This window comes from Chlorocebus sabaeus, chromosome 26 (genome assembly GCF_047675955.1).
Source record: "Chlorocebus sabaeus isolate Y175 chromosome 26, mChlSab1.0.hap1, whole genome shotgun sequence".
Lineage (NCBI taxonomy): Eukaryota > Metazoa > Chordata > Mammalia > Primates > Cercopithecidae > Chlorocebus > Chlorocebus sabaeus.
In genome coordinates, this window is record NC_132929.1 from 49,826,592 (window position 1) to 49,849,505 (window position 22,914).

General features: G+C 51.5%; 1 protein-coding gene across 14 annotated transcripts in view; it reads left to right on the forward strand.

The window, feature by feature from the left end:
• The window catches only part of PML (PML nuclear body scaffold), a 54,116-nt gene extending 32,667 nt beyond the window's left edge, over nt 1-21,449 (forward strand). Inside the window, exons 5-9 of one of the 14 annotated variants that reach the window (XM_008015933.3) lie at nt 7,243-7,386; nt 7,827-8,085; nt 9,157-9,209; nt 17,681-17,831; nt 18,913-21,449. In XM_008015933.3, the coding sequence (XP_008014124.1) occupies nt 7,243-7,386; nt 7,827-8,085; nt 9,157-9,209; nt 17,681-17,831; nt 18,913-19,700 (1,395 nt within the window). In that variant the 3' untranslated portion in view covers nt 19,701-21,449. Of the gene's footprint in view, nt 1-7,242; nt 7,387-7,826; nt 8,094-9,156; nt 9,210-9,829; nt 11,062-17,680; nt 18,035-18,912 lie in introns of those variants that run through there. The other 13 variants (XM_008015938.3, XM_008015934.3, XM_008015940.3 and 10 more) reach the window with 13 other exon arrangements.
• Nucleotides 21,450-22,914: the final 1,465 nt, after the last annotated feature.

The following is a 22,914-nucleotide window of genomic DNA, read 5'->3' on the forward strand; positions in this document are numbered from 1 at the left end:
AGGGATGTGGCAGATGTCCTCTCCCCTCCTGCACCCTGTCCCCAATGTGTGAGCCTTCTCTTGGAGTCAGCGTAGGTGGGCCTTCCCCCGCTGTTCCCCACAGGTGGTTCTTGGAAAGGAATGGGAAATGAAGCCAGGAGTCAGATCTCGATCCCAGTTGCCCAGGTTCTGCTGGTGTGATTCCAGGGCCACCATACATGTAACAAACCAGAGTGTCTCAGGGTTGGAAGGTATCTATGTCCCATCTAATGCTGGCGTTCCCTCTGCAGCATCCCTGAGCTGTGGCTGTCCAGCTTTCATGTACACATCTCCAGACACAGGAAGCTTACTCATTCTAGAGGCAGCTGCTCCCAACTCTGGACTGCTCTGACTTAGAAAGTGCTTCTCTGGGTGGAAATGCAGTGGTGTCCCTTTGACTTGCCCCCTTTGGCACTCACAAGTATGGCTCCTCTCCACCAGAATAAGCATCCTCGGTTTCTTCCTGGACCTGGCGTCTGGTCTCGTTCCCAGCCTGGTCACTCAGATTTGTGTGCACCTAGCCTATCAAGGGTCTGGCCCCAGGACTGGCCAGTCCTTCATGGACAGCAGGTCTTCTGGTGGTGGGTAGGGGCCTAGCTTTTGCCATGGCATGACCCATAGGAGAGAGAGAGTGCTGTAGGTTGAGGCAATCAGGAGAGGCTTCCTGGAAGAGACAGGACTTAAGAGTCTCAGAGTTTTAGAGCCAGGCAAGAGCATGGAGTCTAACCCCCTTTTTTTTAAACAGAGGACGAAGCTAAGGCCCAGAAAGAGGATGTGACTTACCTAAGGCTACACACAGCAAGTTAGGGGCAAGATTAAAAGCTGACTCTGTTTTTGTTTGTTTGATTGATTGTTTGTTTTTTAGATTAAGTCTCGCTCTGTTGTTCAGGCTGGTGTGTAGTGGCACAATCTCAGCTCACTACAACCTCTGCTTCCAGGGTTCAAGCCATTCTCCTGCCTCAGCCTCCCTAGTAGCTGGGACTACAGGCACGCACCACTATGCCCGGCTAAGTTTTGTATTTTTTAGTAGAGATGGAATTTCATCATATTGGCCAGGCTGGTCTTGAACTCCTGACCTCATGATCTGCCTGCCTCGGTCTCCCAAAGTGCTGGGATAACAGGTGTGAGCCACCACGCCCGGCCTAAAAGCTGACTCTTAACTGCCTTGGGTACTGCATTCCTATATACACAACCTCAAAGTAAAAAGAGGACTTTTTAAAAATATATATATATATACATAATACAATCACATAGTCAGAAATAAAAACATAGAAAGTGATCAATAGTGTCTTACTCCCACTTCAGCCCCCAGTTCTTATGCCCATATAACTATCTTTTAAAAATTTATTTTGAGACAGTCTTGCTCTGTCACCCAGGCTGGAGTGCAGTGACACAATCTCGGCTCACTGCAACCTCTGCCTCCTGGGTACAAGCCATTCTCATGCCTCAGCCTCCTGAGTAGCTGGGATTATAGGTGTGCACTGCCACACCCAGCTAATTTTTTGCATTTTTAGGAAAGATGGAGTTTTGCTATGTTAGCCAGGATAGTCTCAAATTTCTGGCCTCGAGTGATCCACCCACCTCAGCCTCCCAAAAGTGCTGGGATTACAGGCATGAGCCACCGTACCCCGCCTCTGTTTAAATTTCTTATATATCCTTCCACAATTTATTTATGTAATTACAAGCAAATATTATTATAGATATTTGCCTTTTGCATTCTGTGCTTCACAAAGGTAGCATAATACCATATACACATGGCATCATACCAGAATTCTTATCCTATCAATAGGTAGAGAGCTTCCTGATACCTGCATAATGGACCATTAAATGGATATGGCAGGCTTTATTTAGCCAGCTCCTTGTTGCTGCATATTTAGGTTGTTTTACAAACAATGCTACAATGGATGATGTTTGCAAATAAATAATATAAAATAATAAGGCTGGGTATGGTGGCTCACACCTGTAAACCCAGAACCTTGGGACACTAAGGCGGGCAGATTGCTTGAGCCCAGGAATTTGAGACCAGCCTTGGCAACGTGGTGAGATCCTGTTTCTACAAAAAGTGTAAAAATCAGCCAGTTGTGGTGGCATGTGCCTATAATCCCAGGTACTCAGGAGACTGAGGTGAGAGGATCACCTGAGCCCAGGGAGTTTGAGGTTGCAGTGAGCTGTGATCACACCACTGCATTGTAGCCTGAGTGACAGAGTGAGACCCTGTCTCAAAAAACCAACAAACAAATAAAATCAAAATAATAATGGGGAAGTGCCCTTGGTCCACAGACTCAGCTGTCTTCCAGGTGCTAGTCATTGGTGAATGAACAGCAAGAGAGCCTGCACTGTCTTGTGTGAAGGTCTAGGTATTTTGGGTCTTTGTCTTGATAAAATCAGAATAGACATGGCCTGTCACTATCAGCTAGGAAGCAGTTTGAACTTGGACTATTAGAGGGTTGCTCTTTTTGCAGAGCCTCTGGCTTCAGTCCTTGCTTGGGGATGGCAGTGGAGCTGAGGGAAGAAAGTGGGGAACACAGTGTGAGTGCAAGGACAGGTGAGGCAGGCACAGACGGCTGTCCTAAGGGACAGTGCTCCATCAGCTGTGCCAGGAGAGAAGCAGCTCTTGGGTCCATGTTTCTGCCTTAGAAGGCGGGAGTTGGGCATCTAGCTCCAGCGCTCCTCCCTCTTGAAACTGCTGGTTTGTTTCCTTTCATTGCAACTATATGCCTGGAAGAGATGAAGAGAAAACTCAACAGGCTTCACTAGGATTGTTTGGGTGGGGCGGCAGCAGCTCGGATATTTTCCCTCCTCTGTTTCTCATAGGCTTTTTGTAATCATGTTATAATACTTTAATGGAAAAAAATAAATTTATTATTTGAAGCTATAAAAATTATAAATCCATCATTATGATGTGTTTTTCTCTACTGAGCCCTCTGGTGTGTTCCCTGTTTTATTAACGTGGACGGAGGGTGTATCAGGGAGGTTGGGACAGAGGCAGAGAGGAGGCCAGCCCGGCCTTTGGGGAGTTCGTGACCTGTCTGGAAAGAGGGTCTTTTACATACCAGCAGTTTGCAGAGCCAGACACAGAATGATAGAGCAGGACCTTTTAAACTCCTTTTTGGAGAAAAAAAAAAAAAAAAAAAAAAGTTTAATTTTGGTAAAATACACATAACATAAAATCTTTCATCTTAACCATTTCAAAATGTTCAGTTCAGTGTATACTGAGCATACAGTTCTGTAGCATTGAGTACATTTGCACTGCTGTGCACCCATCGCCACCACCTGTTCCAGAGCAATTTTCATCTTCCCAAGCTGGAACTCTGTCCCCATAAAACAGTCACTCCCCAAGCTGCCTCCCCTCAGCCCTGGTGCCCCTTGTCTACTTTCTGTCTCTCTGATTTTCACTACTCCAGGTACCTCCTATAAGTGGAATCGCACAGTATTTGTCCTTTTGTGACTGGCCAATTTCACTTAGCACAGTGTTCTCAAGGTTCATCCATGTAGCGTGTGTCAGAATTTCCTTTCTTGTTAAAGCTGAATAATAATATCCCATAATGTGTATATGCCACATTTTGTTGATCCATTCGTCTGTTGATGGACACTTGGTTTTTCCCATTTTTTGGCTATTGTGAATATGCTACTGTGAACACGGTGTACAAATATATCCTTGAGACCTTGCTTTCAATTATTTTGCATGTTTACTGAGAAGTGGAATCACTGGATTATATGGTAATTCTATTTTTAATTGTTTTTGAGGAATCACCATGCCGTTTTCCATTTTTTATTGCACAATTTGACATTTCCACCAGCACTGTATAAAAGTTTTGACTGGAGAGAATACAGCTTCACCAACATTTGTTATATTGTCTCTCTCTCTTTTTTTTCTTAAATAATAGTCATTCTAATGTGTATGAGGTGGGTTAAACTCTTTTTTGACCACTATCCTCTATTAAAAATGTATATATTTTACATCTTAACTTACAGTGTATACATATGCACACACATACTGTAGCTAAAGGAGAAGTTTTATGAAATAGGCTGGGCGCAGTGGCTCACGCCTGTAATCCCAGCACTTTGGGAGGCAGAGGCAAGTGGATCACATGAGGTCAGGAGTTCAAGACCAGCCTGGCCAACATGATGAAACCTAGTCTCTTCTAAAAATATAAACCTTAACCGGGCTTGGTGGTGGGCACCTGTAATCCCAGCTACTCAGGAGGCTGAGGCAGGAGAATCATTTGAACCTGGGAGGCGGAGGTTGCAGTGAGCCAAGATTACGCCACTACACTCCAGCCTGGGCAACAAGAACGACACTCTGCCTCAAAAAAAAAAAAAAGTTTTACAAGATAAATTATGATTGTTACATGGGATATACTCTGATAATATTTCTATTCTATACTATTATTTTTGATATAATAATGTTGGTCATGACCCACTAAATTGCTTTCATGGTTGGATCCACTAATGGGTCACAAGCTGCAGTTTGAAAACCACTGGCCTTAAGAGTGACTAGACTCTCCTAGAGGCCTGGCAGAGACAGATCCTGGGAGATCATCTGTTCTCTCTCCTTCCCCAGACAGACTCACACTCTCTAATCTGCAGAGATCATCCTCCTTCTTTTTAAAGATGTGGAGAAAAAGGAAAGAAGGAAGGGAGGAGGGAAGGAGGTCAATCCATCATGGCCAATGGTGTGGAGCCCAAGAGAAGGACCCACGGCGGGGTTCTGGTACCTGGCACACCCAGGAGCCAGCACTGTGCTGGGGCCATCCCTGCCTTAACTCACACACCCAGCAGCCTCTGTGGGGAGCCTCCTCGCCCAGCCCCAGCTTGCCTGGGTGGTTCTCAGAAGGCCCGCATGGGAGGGACAGAGCTTGTCCCCATGAGGAAGGCATATCCCTGCCACTCACTCATTTTCAACAATTGGTCCAGTGGACGTTTAAAGTTCACATAAGAGAGAAAGATGGTGGGGAAGGATGTAAAAGACTCAGCAAGTAAAGAAAATGAAGAGCACGCTGGGGCAGGAAGAGGCCTCCATTTCAAGACACTGGATTTGGCCGGGTGCGGTGGCTCATGCTTGTAATCCCAGCACTTTGGGAGGCCGAGGTGGGCGGATCACCTGAGGTCAGGAGTTTGAGACCAGCCTGGCCAACATGGTGAAATCCAGTCTCTACTAAAAATACAAAAATTAGCTGGGTGTGGGGGTGTGTGCCTGTAATCCTAGCTACTTGGGAGGCTGAGGCAGGAGAATCGTTTGAACCCAGAAAGCGGAGGTTGCAGTGAGCCAAGATCGTGCCACTGCACTCCATCCTGGGAACAGAGCAAGACTGTCTCAAAACAAACAAACAAAAAACACTGGATTCAAGCCAGGCCAGAGGTCCCGAGGTATGTGACCTTTGGAAATCACTTCACCTCTCTCTGCCTCCGTTTCCTTCTCTGAAGATCGGCAATAATCGTAGTATGGCACCTACTTTTTTTTTTTAACTATAATCTTTATGGTGATAAAATTCATATAAAATTCACCATTTTAACTCTTGAAGTGTGCAATTTAGTGGTATTTATTGACATTCATAATATTTAAAAAATTTTTTTTTCTTTGCAGCTCCAGCTCAAATGATTAAATTTTTTTCTTTTTAATTTTCAGAGATGAGGTCTCGCTATGTTGCCTAGGTGGGAGGCTGAGGCGATTGTCTCACCTCAGCCTGCGGTACTTTCATAATCTTGCACAGCCATTGCCACCTATCTAGCCCCAGAATATTTTTATCCCCGCAAAAGGAAACCCCTTACCCATGAAGCAGCCCCATTTCCCCCTCCCCCATTTCCTGGCAACCACCAATCTGCTTTCCGTGTCTATGGATTTAACCATTCTGAGCATTGCATGTAAATAGGATTATACAATGTGTGTTTTGTGTCTGGCTTCTTTTTTTTTAAATTAATTAATTATTATTATTATTATTGTTTGAGACGGAGTCTCACTCTGTGCCCCAGGCTGGAGTGCAGTGACACAATCTTGGCTCACTGCAATGTCTGCCTCTGGTCTCAAGCGATTCTTGTGCCTCAGCCTCCCAAGTAGCTGGGACTACAGATGCGCACCACCACGTCCAGCTGGCTTCTTTCATTTAATGTAATACGTTCAGGGCTCATCCATGTTGTACATCTTAGTCCTCCATTCCTTTTTATGGCTTAATAATATTCCATCACGTGGCTGTACCACATTTTTGTTTATTCACTCATCGGTTGATGCACATTTAGTTTGTTTTACCTTTTAGCTATTGTGAATAGGGCTGCTCTGAACATTCACGTGCAAACTTTTGTTTAACCATCTGTTTTCCCTTCTTTTGGGTGCACACCTGGGGTAGAATTGCTAGGTCATATGGTAATTCTACATTTAGTCTTTTAAGAAACTGCCTCTATTTAATTTTCAGATAGATACATGAAATACTTAGCACTGTGCCTGGCACAGAGTAGTAATAAGAACAATATTTATCATCAACGACATTTTCTAAGTGCCAGGTATTTTATATTTTACTTGTATTAACACATTTCATCCACATTACCATATAAGGTAGATGTTGTTACTCCCATTTTATAGAGGGGGACTGAGGCCTGAGGAGTTTTAAGCAATTCACCCAACTAGTGTAATAGCTGACCCAGGTAGAGTTAAGGCTGAGAGGGCAGAGCCAAGGTCCCAGGGAGGCCAGTTTCAGCTCAATGGGAGGATTTTCTCATTGTTACAGGAGCTGCTTTCGCCAGTAGTGAGCACTTTGTCCCTGGAGGTGTGTGTATAAGTTGGGCTAATTATTGAGCATGTCCTGCGTCGGGCACTGTGATTCCTGGGGTATCTTCCAACCCTCTTAGGACACACAAGAACCTAAGTGGTCCCTAGGCACCAGTAACTCAGAGTCAGAAGGAGGTGATGACAGGCACGGTGGCTCATGCCTGTAATCCCAGCACTCTGGGAGGCCGAAACAGGAGAATTGCTCAAGCCCAGGAGTTCAAGACCAGGCTGGGCAACATAGTGAGAGCTTGTCTCTACAAAAAAAATTTTTTTTAAAAAGGAAGTGACGTGATGGAGAGTTTGGAGGACTTCTTGTCCCCAGTGAGCTCGGAGCTGTGAGTCAGGGAACCTGGACCTGTGACTCGGTGAGGCCCCAGGGATTGGGCCAACCACAGGTCTGGGGTACCTGGTCCTGGGGCTACTGCCTAGTCATTTCTGACTTGATTTTCCCAACTTTGCAGCCCGAGGAGGCAGAGAGAGTGAAGGCCCAGGCTCAGGCCTTGGGGCTGGCTGAAGCCCAGCCTATGGCTGTGGTACAGTCAGTGCCCGGGGCACACCCTGTGCCAGTGTACGCCTTCTCCATCAAAGGCCCCTCCTACGGAGAGGTAAGGTTCTCCCTAGCCCCAGCCTCCCCTTCTGAAGGCCTCGATTCCACCAGGAAAGTGAGCTGGCACTGGGGTGGGAATCCAGGCCTTCATCAGATCAGCTCTTTGTGGGAAAGATTTTGCTCAGCACCTTCTCTGTGCTCTCCCCTATTCTTGGCTGCATGGTCAGGGAGCTCCCCAAAAGCATGGCCTACTCCCAGCCCAGCAGGGGTGCTGAGACACCCAGGGCTGTCAGAGGCCAGCAGAGACTGGTGGACAGCAGACAGTACCAGTTTGGGAAGGCTTCCTGTCTGAAGAGAGACGTGATCTGCATGGTTGAGAGCAGAGGAGAGGGGACAGCAGGAACAAAAGGCTGGTCACAAGCCCCTGGCACTCAGGGCAGGCTCTGCCCACCCACCCCTGGAGGCATCTGACCTGGCTCTGTGACTCCCTCTGTGCAGGATGTCTCCAATACAACCACAGCCCAGAAGAGGAAGTGCATCCAGACCCAGTGCCCCAGAAAGGTCATCAAGATGGAGTCTGAGGAGGGGAAGGAGGCAAGGTTGGCTCGGAGCTCCCCGGAGCAGCCCAGGCCCAGCACCTCCAAGGCAGTCTCACCACCCCACCTGGATGGGCCGCCTAACCCCAGGAGCCCCGTCATAGGAAGTGAGGTCTTCCCGCCCAACAGCAACCACGTGGCCAGTGGCACCGGGGAGGCAGGTAGGGAGGTGGGTAGGGCAGTTGCTGCCTGCCAGGGTCTGGGTGGGGCCCCTCTTCTGTATTTTGGCCCCATCCACAAAGCACAAAGCCAACAGGAGTCCCTTATTCCCACTGAATAAGATAGGGAAAGTTCACAGTGTGCCTGGGGGTGAGAGTGGATACGGTTTACCATGTGTTTTGCCATGATTAAGGTGTGGGGAGCCTGACAGGCTAAAATGCACAGTTCTATGAGTCCTTTCTTCCAAACATTAATCTTACAGTGCCCAGTACTGTGCCTTTGCCCAGGGCAGGTCTCCACAAGAAGTTTTGGCTGATGCCTAGCATACTCCCAGAGAGGACTTGGGCATACCATCACAGGAAACTGGACTCCCCGTGACCTTAACTCTGCTCTCTCAGTCTACACCCATCATTTCCCCAAGTGTTTCTACAAAGGCCACCTACCTAGGTATCTCATTTGTCAGAGTTATCTTCTACGAACACTGCCAGGCAGGTAGTCAGTTGGGCAGGAGTTGAGGTCAGCCCAGAGAAATCTGGAACAAGAGAGTTCTTGAATCTGCTTAACCCAGAGTACAGCTTTGTTATTCATTCTGACCAAGCCCCAGCCCTGGTCACACACTGAGCACTGACTGATATTCCTTACCCACAAATGCTATTGGTAATCGATGGGTTTTGATTAACTAAATGAAGCATATTTTAACTCTAGACACCCCAGCTCATGGAGCTGTGAATGGGGACAAACAGTGTGCTTCTTTAGGATTGCAGAAGGTTCCAGACCAGGTAGTGGTTGTCAGGCTTGCTGTACAGGGGGAAAATTCTGAATTCTGGGCAAATAACTTAATTGACTATTCATAGATAAGGCACAGCAAGAAATTATGGAAACCTATTTGTGAATTACACAAATCCAAGTGTAAAGCAGTCACATTGGCACACATAGTGGCTATTCCCATCCCCCTGCAGGGCATCCGTTGCCCCCAGTCCACTGGCCTGCAAGGATTCCAGTAGGTGCACACCCACACCCTCCCAGCGTGCGTCCTGGGCAGTTAATAATGCATCTCTGCTTCCCCGTTTCAGAGGAGCGCATTGTGGTGATCAGCAGCTCGGAAGACTCAGATGCCGAAAACTCGGTGAGTAGCCCAGAAGTTCAGCCCAGGACTCTTGCCTCCCCCCATTTCAGGTCCCAGGGGACACAGCCACAGCAGGTAACTCTCAGACTTGCCTTGCACCTGGGGAATTTTCCAGTGAGGCATTGAGTCCCAAGCTGTGCTGAGGACAGTCTCCAAATGCTAGCTGCATGCCTGGACCACCCCAGCCCTCCCACTACACCAGGGCAGGAGCCTTCAGTAGCCATATGTACTCTTCTGAAATGCTGATAGCATGTGTCCAGAGCCCTGTCTCTTTTCTGGAATGTCCAAGGCCTTTGTCTGGAACTTCCTTATGCATTTACTGTCCTCTAAGTCCTCAGTGAGGAGGGCTGGACAAGAATCCATTCCTTGGTTTATTGCAGCCAGTGGGGGCCAGTGAAGGGGTGTGAGGCCACAGGGCAGCTGTTCAGGGGCCAAACAAGTGAGGTTTGACTCTATCCATGTAAGAAAGAACTGTAAATCCATTCTACAATGAAACAGGTGGCCTCATGGGTAGCGACCCTTCTGTCCCTAGAGGTTTATTACTAGAGGCTGGGCCATCACCTGTCCAGGGGAAAATGGGATCTGAATAGAGTAAAAGGTTGGACTGGGTGGCCCCTGAGGTCTCTTCCAGCCCTCAGTCTGAGGTTCTGTATTGGAAAGTGCACGGAACCCATGGAGACCGCCGAGCCACAGTCCTCGCCAGCCCACTCCTCGCCAGCCCAGTCTCTGCTGAGAGCACAAGGAGCCTCCAGCCTGCCCCGTGGCACACACCACCCCCCAGCTTGGCCTCCCCGCCAGCCCACTGAGCAGGCTGCCGTCCCCAATGCTGAGCCTCACAGCCAGCCTCCTGATCACCAGGAGCACCCTGCCGTCCACCGTGGGATCCGCTACCTGTTGTACAGAGCACAGAGAGCCATCCGCCTTCGCCACGCCCTCCGCTTGCACCCTCGATTGCATCGGGTCCCTACTCGGGCTTGGACTCCCCATGTGGTCCAAGCCAGCACTCCTGCCACCACAGGGCCCCTCAACCATCTTGCCAATGCCCAGGAACATCCTGCCCAGCTGCAAAGGGGCATCTGCCCACCCTGCCGGATACGAGGGACTGTGCGATCCCGCAGCCGCTCCCTCCGGGGCTCCTCCTATTTATCCCAGTGGCTCAACCACTTTTTTTCCCTTCCCCTCTCCTCCATGAATTCCCAGCTTAATAACTCTTCCATGGTGGGGGCGGGGGGAGGCAGAGCCCAGACTCTTGGAACAGGTGTTTCCCCTGGGGATTCTGTCAGAGGCGCCATGGAGGCTTCTCAAGTCCAAGTGCCTCTGGAAGCCTCTCCAGTTACATTCCCACCACCCTGTCCCCCAGAAAGGCCCCCCATCAGCCCAGTCCCAGGCGCCCGTCAAGCAGGCCTCTGAGAGTGCTACCCTTCTCTTATAACCTTGCAGCCAACACCCCTGCCCGGCCCCTGAGCTGCCTCCTCTAGCTCATGCTCTTTCAGGCCCTGCACAGAGTACGCATTCATTAATTCTTGGTAAAGGAATGAATCAGTGAATGAATGACTATGCATGGACCTCTGGCCAGGGAGACATGGGTCTTCTCTGGCTGAGAGGGGAAGGCTAAGGCATGGCTGAGACTCAAGCCACCATTCCAGGACTCTGCCCAAGAAAGAAACTTTTGTCACCCCTGCACCCTCCTGTGTTCTGAGTCCCTGGCAAATAGCACAGCCTTCCATGCCCTGATCCCCACCCCAAGCCTTTCCACGGGGCCTCTGCCAGGATCTAAGCCCGTGAGCACAGGGACTGGCTATCCCAAGACCTGGCAGACGTGGCTGCTCAATAAACACTTGTTGAACCATCACCCTTGCGAACCCTTATTCCATGACCATCACGTTCTCTGATGGATCCAGCTCCTCGCTGCAGGCTGGTTCTCTCTTCCCTATGGTGGAAGTCGGTTCTCCTGTGGGGATACCATGTCCGCTCTTCTGCCCACACTTATGGGCATCAGAGGTGGGAGGTAGGGTCAAGGCCCTGTGCTTCCTGTACTGTTGCATCCCCCTCCTGGCCATCTGGTAAGATCCTCTGTGCCTCTGAGGATCCTCTGTCCCTCTCAGGGTGGGCCCTATGCTCCCCAGCTCATCTCAGACACTTACCTGCCTACCCTCACTGAGGGCAGATGTGAGCATTCGCCTCCCAGATTTCTTCTCCCTGCTCAGGTCCTGCCTTCCTCCTGACTGACTTCTACATCCCCCGACCTGCCCGCCAAGCCACTCCTTGACCTCTCAGGGGTCATCACCCCATTCCCCCCGACAACTGCCTGCCCCATGGCTGCGCCCTGCACCTTGCCATCACCGAGCACTGTCAGTCCCTCAGCTGGCCCCCTCGGACTCTGACCGCAGCCTCCTGTTCCTTGAGCTGTAGTTCCTACCTTTGCCTCCCTCCAGCCCTGCACACTCGCCATTTCATCCCATCTTTCATCAGGATCACAGCTGCCTGCCCAGCAGAAAATCCTGGAAGGACTCAGGTGCTTGTCACCTCTGTGCTGCCACCTGGAGGCCGAGATCTGCAGGAGAAAGGCCTGGGAAAACTATGAGTGGTTGTCTGTAACTACTAAGGGCTCCTTAGTTCTCCGCCCAGCAAGCATATCCTTTTGCTCTGCAGGGCAGCCCCCGTCTGCCTTTCCTCACTGGACCCGTGTCCCAGCCTCACCCTTAGCTGGTGGTAGCACCTTCTGCTCCAGGGAGAAGACAGGAGCTCTCCAATGGCATAGGGACAGTTAACATCTTGCTCTCTATTTACAGATCCCCATTACGTCCCTTCCCTGTCCTCGTTAGGGTGGAAGGGACGTCTGCCTGCCTCCAGGACTCACCCTGTGTCCTGGCCCCAGCCCTTGACCCCCTGGAAGCCTCACTCCTCCTCCTCATCTGTCTTGCATCTCTAATGCATCCACTGCCTTCTGAACGAAACACCCTGAATGAGGTCTTTCTCATCTCAGAAAACTCCATCCACTTCCCTCTTCAACTGTCAGCTCCCCTTCCTCTGCTTTCCTTGTTTACACTTCAACCCCCTCCTTGCCCCTTCTTCACTCCACCTCCTGCGCTTCCCCGCCAGTACCAGAGTGGCCTCCATGCCTGTAGGTGCAGTGTCATGTTTAGTCCTTATTATTCTTGGCTGGCGCCGGGCCCAGTCTTTCCTGGAAAGATTGCCTGCTCTGGTGCAGCTCTGGGCACTCCTCCCTCTCCTCTGCAGGCTCCGTTTGGTCTTGGGTGTGGTGCTCCTCCAGCTTTGCTGCTGGGGCCTTTCCTCTTTTCAGTCTGTGTATTCTCCCAGGTGCTCTCAGCCATGCCCCTGACTTCATTTACCACCCAGGGGTAGCTGATACCCAATGCTCGCACCTGCCTGCCAGACCAGCGTGGCCAATGACCTTCTAACAGCTCCGCATGGATGCCCATTGGCACCTCAAACTCAGCACCTCCTCCTCCCCTCTCAGTAGCTCACCCCACTCTCTGCCCCGTTGTGCAAGCCGAGACCCCAGCCACCCAGGGCACCCCCCTTTTGATTATTCCTTACATCCAACCAGTTATTGTGTCTTGTCTTTCTAGGGTCTAAATTCCTCTGAAATCTGGGCACTTATTTCCATCTCATAATATTGGTAAAATTAAAGCTACCACTGACCCTGGGTAGAGGCAGAAGCCTGGGAAGGAAAGGTGGGGAACGGGATTGGAATGCCAACAGTCTCCCCAGACATCATGGACAGTCAAGTAGAGGAACCCCAGCAATATTAGGGGCAGGGAGTATCTAATGCTCAGCTATCAGCAAGGAGTCATTAGGGGCTATCCAGTGAATTAAGGGAGGGAGTAAGAGCACATTTCAGGTGATGATGAATTAAACACCTAGGAGCTCACATTAGAGAGCAGGCCTGGAGATGTGGGGAGAGAGCCAGAGGACCGCTGCTTTTGTGTATGTAGCTTTAAGACACAGGTTTTAAAAAGTGTTACAGGAGTCCCAAACTTTAGAAAATACATATTTTAAAACCCCAACAAATGAGGTTCCCCCTATGCATTTCTCACTCAACTTCTATGCCCTTTCCAGACCCCTGGTGCCCCTAGAGTACCCCCAGTACCCCCACTGCAAATTCCTTCTCCCCAGCTTAGAGGGAGGGGGTGGGGTGATATTCCCAAGGTGACCCCGGCTCCCTCCTAACCCATCTTCCCCAGCTGTGCTGCTTGTATCCAGCCTTACAGTGAGGAAAGTTGCAGAATACTGGTCTACTACGATATGACACTTTGCAAGTGTATCAGGGCATTTAGGGACCCCTCCCTTGAGCTTCAGCTGTGTCCTAGGGATTCAGTGAGAGACTGCTGGTGCAATGAGGAGCGAGAGGCAGCAGGGCATAGTCATGGGGTGGAGCGGTGAGTCCCCCAGGCCTGGTTGTGGAGTACCTGGGGTGAGGACTTTGCTTAAAAACTGCCAGAGTGGGACAGCAATGCGCCTGCCCTGGGGCCCCTGCTTTAGGATCCACAGTGGAAAAGATAGGTGTTCTCACTCACTCTTGTGACAGATTACTGGTTCCGGTGCCTTGGTGGCAGCAGCAACAGGAGGGGGCCAACGGGAGGGGGCAGCCTGTGGCAGAAGTGGCAGTGGTGACGGCGAAGGAAGGGAGGCCTGTGGGGAATGGCTGATCCAGGGAGGGGCCGTGGCCCTGGTGAGTGGGCATCTGAGAAAATGAAACGGAGGTGCTGGCCAAGAGGCTGGAGCTAGGCAGAAGGGCAGCAGAGGCCACAGGCTGGCCAAGTTTATGGTCCAGTTCACTGATAATATGTGCAGTATTCCTGGGGTCTTTGAGGCTTTGCAAGAGCTGGGGTTTTGTGTCTGCAGAAAGACAGCAGTGCATGTGTCTTGCCAAACTGATCCCAGCTGTAGCTGATGCTTAAGTGCTCAGAAAGTTCTTCAGGAGCTTGAGGGCTCTTGATCAGCATGAATGTCAGATGCTCTGTATCTTCCAGAGGCTGGATGCTGACTCTCAGAGTTCGGCTTGTGTGTGTTTGGTTGATGAGCAAACCTGGAATGAATCAGTGAGAAGGACGATTGTTCTCAAGCTGGCTGTACATTGGGGAGTTTTCCCAACTACAGATTCGTAGGTCTCACGCCCCGAGATTCTAATTGAATCAGTCTTGGCTGCAGCCTAGGCCTCAAGAGTTTTTTCTTAAAGCTACGAATGCCTCGCCAAAGTCAAGAACCACTGAATCGGATTCATTGCATGTCTGGTAGAGGAATGCTGATCATTTGTTTATAGATGTAGCAGTCTTGAATGCAGGTGACATTTTCATACCAGGGTGTGATACAGCAGAGGAGGGGAGAGGCTGGATCTTCCCTGATGCACCTCCTAGACTTTTGGAAGGTGATTAAAGTGCCAATCCAGCCACTTCCTCTGAGCATGCTTAGGACAACTGTTGGACCTGCTGTGTTGAGTTGGAATGCAGTTGACCTGCTCAGGCCGGGAGATCTATGAGGAAGGGGAGTGAGATGGGTGTAGCTCATGGGCCAGACTGCATGTGTATCCAAGTTGCATGTATATCCTGAAAAAATCCCGGTTCTCACGAGGCTCAGCCTGAACACAGTTTTGCATTCAAAGAAACAATGTCCATGAACCAAGTATGATAAATAAATAAATCCCAGTATCTACTTGCATCTTTTGAAAGAATATTAAAGGGAATCCAGCTCATAACCCCAGCAGCACTTCTTCAGTCCCTCTTCCCCTTTTCTTTGGCTCCTGGCATCTTTCACTACATAGCAAAGGTTTCTCCCTTCCTTCTCAGTCGTCACACGCAGGCTCAAGACTCTGTTTCCCATCCTCTTTCTTCTGTCTCCCTTCCATTTCTCTTCCAAGCAAATCTAAGCCTTTCCTAGTGACTGTCCCTCTCTATGCTCCCCCGACACCCAGTTATCCTAATTTGTGAAATAAGGCCAAGGTGTGGGGCCTGGGGGCAGAACAGGAGAGTCTCCCCTAGTGAACAGGGAGGGGAGTATGTCCTGCACCAGGCCACTATGTCTGATGGCCCTGCTGGCAAACCTGAGTCTTTCGGAAAGTCTTGTTTAAATGCGTCAGCACTCCCCAGCCGTGATGCTGGAGTTTAAGGTGGGGCAGGGAAGAATTCTGAGTTCACAGCTGGCTGGAGTTCCAGTGAGACCAGCTCCATGGGTGGCCATACTTTATGGAAGTTCCCAACGGCAAGAGGAATTTTGGAGGAAGTGAGTCAGGGCTGAAAGTTCCAGCCTGTCCTCCATTAACAAGCTCGGTGGAATGGGGTGTCCTTTTATTAAGGGAGAAAGCAGAGGTTTCTTAGAGAAGGCAGCTCCAGTAAGTTTAGGACAAAGGACTTTCCCTGGCCCCAGGACAATGGAAGGCTCTAGAAATGAGGGTCTAGTGGCTGCCATAAATGGCCCTGCTGTAACGATGGGAGAGGTTGCCTAAAGAGATAGCACTGTGGCTCTCCAGGGAGCTCTGCTCTTGGAAGAGCAGATCTGAAGGCGAGAAGACTGGTTCTAAGGCGGAGGACATTGCCCTGAGCTTTGTGGAGGCACTCAGGAACACAAAGGGGCATTTGCAGTTGCGTTTGGAGCAGGAAGAAGAATGAAAAAGAGAAAGTCCTGTGTGCGGTGTCAGTAGGCGGCAGCATGGACTCAGCCTCAGCTATTGGCACCAGGGATCTGAACCAGGGAGGACCCAGGAGGGGAGCCCAGCCCCTCTGGCAGCTTGTGGGAGAGTGCTGCTGCCCAGTGAAGCCTGGAGAGAGGAAACAACTGGATTCTCCCTAAGCGGGAGAAGGTGGAGCCTCCAGCCACCCAGCTACAAGCTAGGAAGATGCCTTGTAGAAGGCTCCTTACAGGGAGGAAACCGAGTCGGGAAGGCAAGACAGCAGTGTGGGCTCACCCGGAGCAAGACGTGTGAAATCAGCCTTTGACACCGTGGCTAAATGAGGATCTGGAGATGCGAGGCGCTGGGCAGACTCTGACTAGATCCCTGCATATGAAGAGGCAAAGCCAGCTCTAGATGGATTCATAGTGAGTGCTTCTGACAATGACTGGCAGAAAGCTGGCGAGCCTGGAGCAGGGCTGTGAAATGCAAATCAAGTGAAACCCTACCACTCCTAGGAAAACCCACCACATCTTAGGTGACTCGTAGGCGGAAATGCTTTTTCTCTCAGTTGAAGCTTGGTTGGAAACAGATATTTCACTTGGGCATTGGAAGGGTCTGGGGAAATGCACTGTCTCCTAGGCCAGGGACATTAGCCAGAGGCCAGAATTAACTGAGGCTTTAGCGCCAGGTGACACCAACTTCACTGAGAAGCCAGAGGCAGTCCATAAAGAGGAAAAACCCAAGGCCTACCCTGGACTCTGTCCCAGCCATGCTCCCAATTGGCCCTGTGATCCTGGCCACGTCTCTTCCTTGCTGGTCTCTGGCTAACGTCCACAGGTGGCATTCACGGAAGGTTCCAAGTTGGCCACCAAAGACTAAACATCTGGGCTTGGCAGCTCAGCAGATAAGCAATTAACTCTGTGTTACCATCAGAGGCACCACCTCCCTCTATATTCCCAGTCCCTTGGGAAAATCTCAGAGCTGGAGCCCTTCCCTCATCCTCTGGCTGCCCAGCCCATGGCTTCTCGAACAGTGTTCCCACCAGGACCTTGGGGCAGGAGAGAACACCTCACCTGAAGGACTCCCAAAACTCAGGTTTCTCTAAGCCTCTGGGTCAGATGCCAAGGGCCTCCACTGCTCTCTCACTGCCAAGGACCTGGGTGTCTACATAGATGTGGCCTTCAGGAGGCTAAGCAGCCCTTCCCTTCGCCTTTGTGTAGGACACTGGCACCTTGACTGACTTCGGGGACAAGAAAAGGCAGGCTCCTGACCCCTTCCAAAGAATCATCTGGGGTTCAAGATGAGGCTTCTTTCTCCCATCCCAAGTTTTTGGTGTTTCTTCTGAGTCTGCCCAAAAATATGAAATTAGGAGCAGATATCTCAGGTCCTGCCTGCCATAGCAGATGGCTCCTTCCCTGAGCCTCCATAAGCAGCACAACACACTCGTGCACATACCCACTGGCATTTTCTCTCACACTTCCATATGCTTGTGTCAACGCAGGTTCACAGCTCACACTTAACTGTGCATGCACACACAGGCTTAGCACTTGGATTCATTCCCACACATGCACGTTCACAACCTGTGTGTGTCACCTTCCCTCCCCTACTCATGAAGGTGTATGCCCTGGTTCACACACGTGACCCTCACATGTGACACACCCAATTCACACCCATTCATGCACGCATACCTTCTCTTGTGCATACATGTCCCCTTTCCCAGTGGTACACCCTCCTTCATGTGCACGCAGATGCCCCCCAGCTATACCAGCTTGCTAGTGTTCTGCACAGGTGCTTGCCTTGGCACTCTGAACCCCTGACACTTGGTTTTTCTGTGTTGCAGTCCTCCCGAGAGCTGGATGACAGCAGCAGTGAGTCCAGTGACCTCCAGCTGGAAGGCCCCAGCAGCTTCAGGGTCCTGGATGAGAACCTTGCTGACTCCCAAGCAGAAGACAGACCTCTGGTTTTCTTTGACCTCAAGATTGACAATGAAAGTGGGTTCTCCTGGGGCTACCCCCACCCCTTTCTAACTGAGTCTCTGAGTCCCAAAAAGAAGTGCAGGCAGAGCCATCTGTCAGGCGCGGGAGAGCGCTGAGCTCTGGCCAACAACTGCAGCCAGGCTGGGCAGAGCACTCCGGCTCACCTGGGCTCCGGGGGAGTCATTTGCTGGCTTGAATAAAGATATCTGCCTTGTCCAGTGCCTGAGTGTGCGAGGGAGGCAGATGCCTCCACAAGTGCACCTCTGACCAGTTCTTCTCTTAGACGGAGAGCCTGGGGAACACACTCCTAGACAGAAACACAATGTGCGAGCTCATTGCCATGAGCCCAGTCATCCAAGTAAGGCCTCTGGCTGTGCTACACGTTTCTGAGTAGAGGGCCAGTCCCACAGGGGGCTGCACAGGGCTGCCCACAGATCCAAGGTCACAGAGGGACCAGACGCCTTATTCTGGAAGCCCCTCAACTTCCTCCAGTGCTTACCCTGGCTCTGCAAATGCCCCTCCTTGAGCCAGAGCCCCAGGCCCTACCCTGTGGCATGGACTTAACATTGGGGCTAGCCCAGCCAGACAGAAACAGCAAGTGTTTTCATGGTACAGGAAAGTCATTTGCAGACCTCAGTGGGAGGCTCTGGGCCTTGCTCTGAGTGGAGTGCTGTGTATGTCCCAGGGCTCTAACTGGGCTGGCGTCCTTGAGGGAATTGGAGGAAGGAGCATGGGATGGAGAGCTAAGTTCAAACAGCTTGGGATCTCTAGTGTAAGTGGCTGAGGCTGACAGAAGACAGGAGGGACCTGGATCCATGGAGTTTGGCCAACTCTGGGGCTGGTAGTGAAGAAGGGGAGAGCTGGATCCCCAACTGGTGAACAAAGTGTTTGGAGGGCAGCCGAGCCTCCCCTTCTGACTGCTATCCCATCAGAACCAGGGTCAGAGCTGCATTTGGGGGCTGATGTGTGGCTACTGCCAGCAGGCCCCAAGGTGAGGTCTCTAGATGGTGGGTCAGCAGCCCTAGAGGACCCCCTGCTCCCACCCCAGAGCTCTCTGTGCCCCTGGGTCCTCACCCTGCCCTTCTCTCCTGCCCAGCCCAGAAGATTAGCCAGCTGGCTGCAGTGAACCGGGAAAGCAAGTTCCGCGTGGTCATCCAGCCCGAAGCCTTCTTCAGCATCTACTCCAAGGCCGTGTCGCTGGAGGTGGGGCTGCAGCACTTCCTCAGCTTTCTGAGCTCCATGCGCCGCCCTATCTTGGCCTGCTACAAGCTGTGGGGGCCTGGCCTCCCGAACTTCTTCCAGGCCCTGGAGGACATTAACAGGCTCTGGGAATTCCAGGAGGCCATCTCGGGCTTCCTCGCTGCCCTGCCCCTCATCCAGGAGCGTGTGCCCGGGGCCAGCAGCTTCAAACTCAAGAACCTGGCCCAGACCTACCTAGCGAGAAACATGAGCGAGCGCAGTGCCATGGCTGCCGTGCTGGCCATGCGTGACCTGTGCCGCCTCATCGAGGTCTCCCCGGGCCCCCAGCTGGCCCAGCATATCTACCCCTTCAGTAACCTGCAGTGCTTTGCCTCCCTGCAGCCCCTGGTGCAGGCGGCTGTGCTGCCCCGGGCTGAGGCCCGCCTCCTGGCCCTGCACAATGTGAGCTTCATGGAGCTGCTGAGCGCACACCGCCGTGACCGGAAGGGGGGCCTGAAGAAGTACAGCCGCTACCTAAGCCTGCAGACCACCGCGTTACCCCCTGCCCAGCCTGCTGTCAACCTGCAGGCTCTGGGTACCTACTTCGAAGGCCTGTTGGAGGGTCTGGCGCTGGCACAGGCCGAAGGAGTCTGCACCCCTCTTGCTGGCCATGGCTTGGCAGAGAGGGCCTCCCAGCAGAGCTGAGAGGAGGGGGTGACCATCTTGGAGTCTCTGGTGGGCAGAGAGGGATGGGGTCCCTGAGCCAGGCCCCACCCATCACAGCATTCCCAGGTCCTGGTACCCAGCCCTCAGTTGTCATTTGGTTCAGAATCAGTTCCCTTTCTCTGGGACCAAATTTCTCTTCTCTAAAAATCCTACAGAGAAGGTTCCAAAGCTGAGCACCCACCACCCCAGGTGTGCACCAGACTCCTAGCCCCCTCCTTCCAGGAGCTAGAACCAGGGAGGTCTTGAGTGAGGAAGTCATGACCTCTGGTCTCTCTAGGTGGCCCTGGTCTTGCCCCATCCATCCCACCTGCCACTACCTTGGGTGTCCTTACAGCTCAGTCCTGACCCCAGCCCCTGCCCCAGGACACCTGTTGACAACTCCCACAGAGAACAGTCTGAGGTGATGCTGGCTACAGCCCCAGCAGCCCATGGCAACTCAAAGTGCCTTCCAAACCAAACTGCCCCTCATGAGGTTAGGGTCCCCCACCCTCCACCTGCCCAGAGGCCAACTCTGTTCCCTTCTTTCATCCCAGAGGGGCCTCATCAACAAAGACAGAAACTGATGTTCTATGCACATCCCTGCTTCCAAAGCCTGACCTTCCAAAGCTTGCTTCCTTCCTCCTGGCTGCACAGACACCTCTACTTGGCCACAGCTTTGCTCTTTGGTCCTCAGGCCACCAGACCCCTCACAGCATGGCCCTTGGCTCTTCCTGCACTGCCCTCACCCTCAGCCGTCCCAAGGAGTACCCAGCACTACTCAGTATGTAGTCCAGGACCTGCGGCATTAGCATCCCCTGGGAGCTTCTTAGAAAGGCAGACCCGTGGACTCTACTGCAGGCCTCTGGAATCAGAATCTTCAGGGTGGGGCCCAGCAGTCTGTGTTTTAACAGGTTCTCCTGGTGGTGCTGGTGCATGCTCAAGTTTGAGAACCGCGGCTCTCATAGACTGCTCCTCCAAGGGGAAGCAGTGTGGAACAGGAGAGAAAGTCCCGTCCCTATCTCTGACTGTGCAGTGAGTGTGGCCTAGGAACAGGCCCCTTCCTAAGCTCTAATGTCCCCATCTGTAAAGTGGACTGATTGGCCTCCATGGTCTCAGAGCTGCCATCCCTCTGTGCCATCCTGCATTTTTGGGAATGGAAAGCAGGCCTCTGAGGCAGTGGACAGGAAGCTTTCTCATCCTTGAATTCTAGCTACCATTCCAAACTGTTAGTCCCCAGCGTTGTGGTCACATCAGAGGTCAACAGCAGAACAGAGGCAGGCCAGGGTTGTCCTCTCTGATTAGCAGAACAACAGACCCTTCCTCCTCCTCCCTCCCATCCCTTCTCATTGGCTCCCTGCTCCTGGGATGCTTTCCAAGACCTCTAGCCTCCATGGCTGATGACCTCAGCTTTCACATAGGTGAAATGTGTGTGCCCATACTGCAGCTCCATCCCATGGGGGCCCTGAAGACCCACTGAGGAATTCCGCAGGGTCTTGTTTCCACAGTTGGAGTGCTGGCTCTAACAGTGAACTTTGATGCATTTAAAATAAGATTCTGATGCCAGACTGTTAAAGCAGGCGCTGGTTCTGAAGCACCGATGGAAATAGATTGATGCAGATGGAAGGAGGAAGGGAGACTGGGCCCAACTGATTTCCATCCCCACCGTGTGCGCTGTTTTCAGATGTGACTGAGGGGTGTTCTGCCCTGCTTCCACTGTCACAGTCTTTAATAAAGATGTAAATCTTGAAAGCCTGATGCTCCAATCACAGACTCTGCTCAGCACCCCCAGAGGAACCACTGAGAAGCCTTTTGCCTGGATAGGAGGGGGCTCTCCCAGGCATAGGCTTGTGGCCACTTGCCCAGCACAACTGTGTTTTGTGGGGCATCTTTTAGGACTTGGCAGAGCTGAGAGCCCTTTGTTGCTCAGTGCTGTGAGCCTTAAGCATGTGAACCCCCATATGACAAGTGGGGAGCCCCGGGGTAGGCTTGCCTTGGGATCATCTCCAAATGGGAGTGCCACATGGAGGGAAAGAAACACCGATTTCAAGAATTATTTCCTAGAGAAAGTCAGGAACCAGAGTCTGCAGGAACTTTGCCACTGCCCCTCACTGGCTAATCCTGTACTTCTCTCTGTGTTCCTTGAGTGACAAGTGGTAAAACCCTTAAAAAGGGAGGTGTGGGAGGCCCAGGACTTTGGTCAAACAGGTGATGAATGTGTTGTCTCGGCCATCACAGATGGAACTTTGGTTAGTACCCAAGGGATTCCCATGGCACAAGCATTACAGGAATGAGTCCACCACTGGTGTGGGTGAGCAGCCAGGTAAAGGAAATTGATCAGTGCCACCACCCTTGACCCCAACTACCATCCCAGGTGCCCAGATTCCAGTCCTGGAGTTTTATTCTCAGCTTGACCCTTTGACTAAGAAGATCCACTCCCAATATGTCACCTGTGCTTCATCTTTGGACTATATATCTCATGTCAGCTAATGGGAACTTACTGGGTTAGAAGTCAGGATGCAGAGTTTCAATCCTCACTTGGTAGTCTGTGGCCCTCTTTGGCACATTTACCTCCCTCCTTCACCTCTGTCAAATGGGAAAATGTGGCTCCTTTTGACTTCAAGGGATCTTTGTGGGAACCAGTGAGAAAATGTGTGTGAAGATAGCTTTTTGGTGTATTTTGAAAGTACACAAATTTAAGATCTTACTGCTTTATAAAGTGCTTTATGAATTATAGGAAAATAAACACATTTTAGATCTTAGAAAAAAACAAAAACAAAAAAACATGGGCTTGTCTTCAGGGTAGCAAAGAACAAGATCTGGGATGAACAAACCATTGTGGGGGTCCTGGGGTCTCAGGGAGCCAAGATCAAGGGGCCCACCATGGAGGGGCTGGGCAGGAGGTGGCACTGTGCTCCTAGAACACCCAGATGGGACATTTCAATCACTGGGGCCCGGAGTAGAGAACAAGCTTTCTGTGTGGCAGCTCAGCCAAGCCCTGCTCCAGGGTCTCCTTCTGAGGCCCAAGGGCCTCACACCCCTGGGAAAGTCATTTAAAAATCTGCTTTGCCTCCTACCCCAACCTAGCTCTTAGCTCCAGCTGCTGTCCCAGAGCCTGGCCAGGCTGTTCTCCCACCCTCTACCTCCCCTTGTCTTGGCCCATGTTCACCCTTCTCCCCGCCCATGTCCACCCTTCTCCCTATCCCAGCCTCACTCT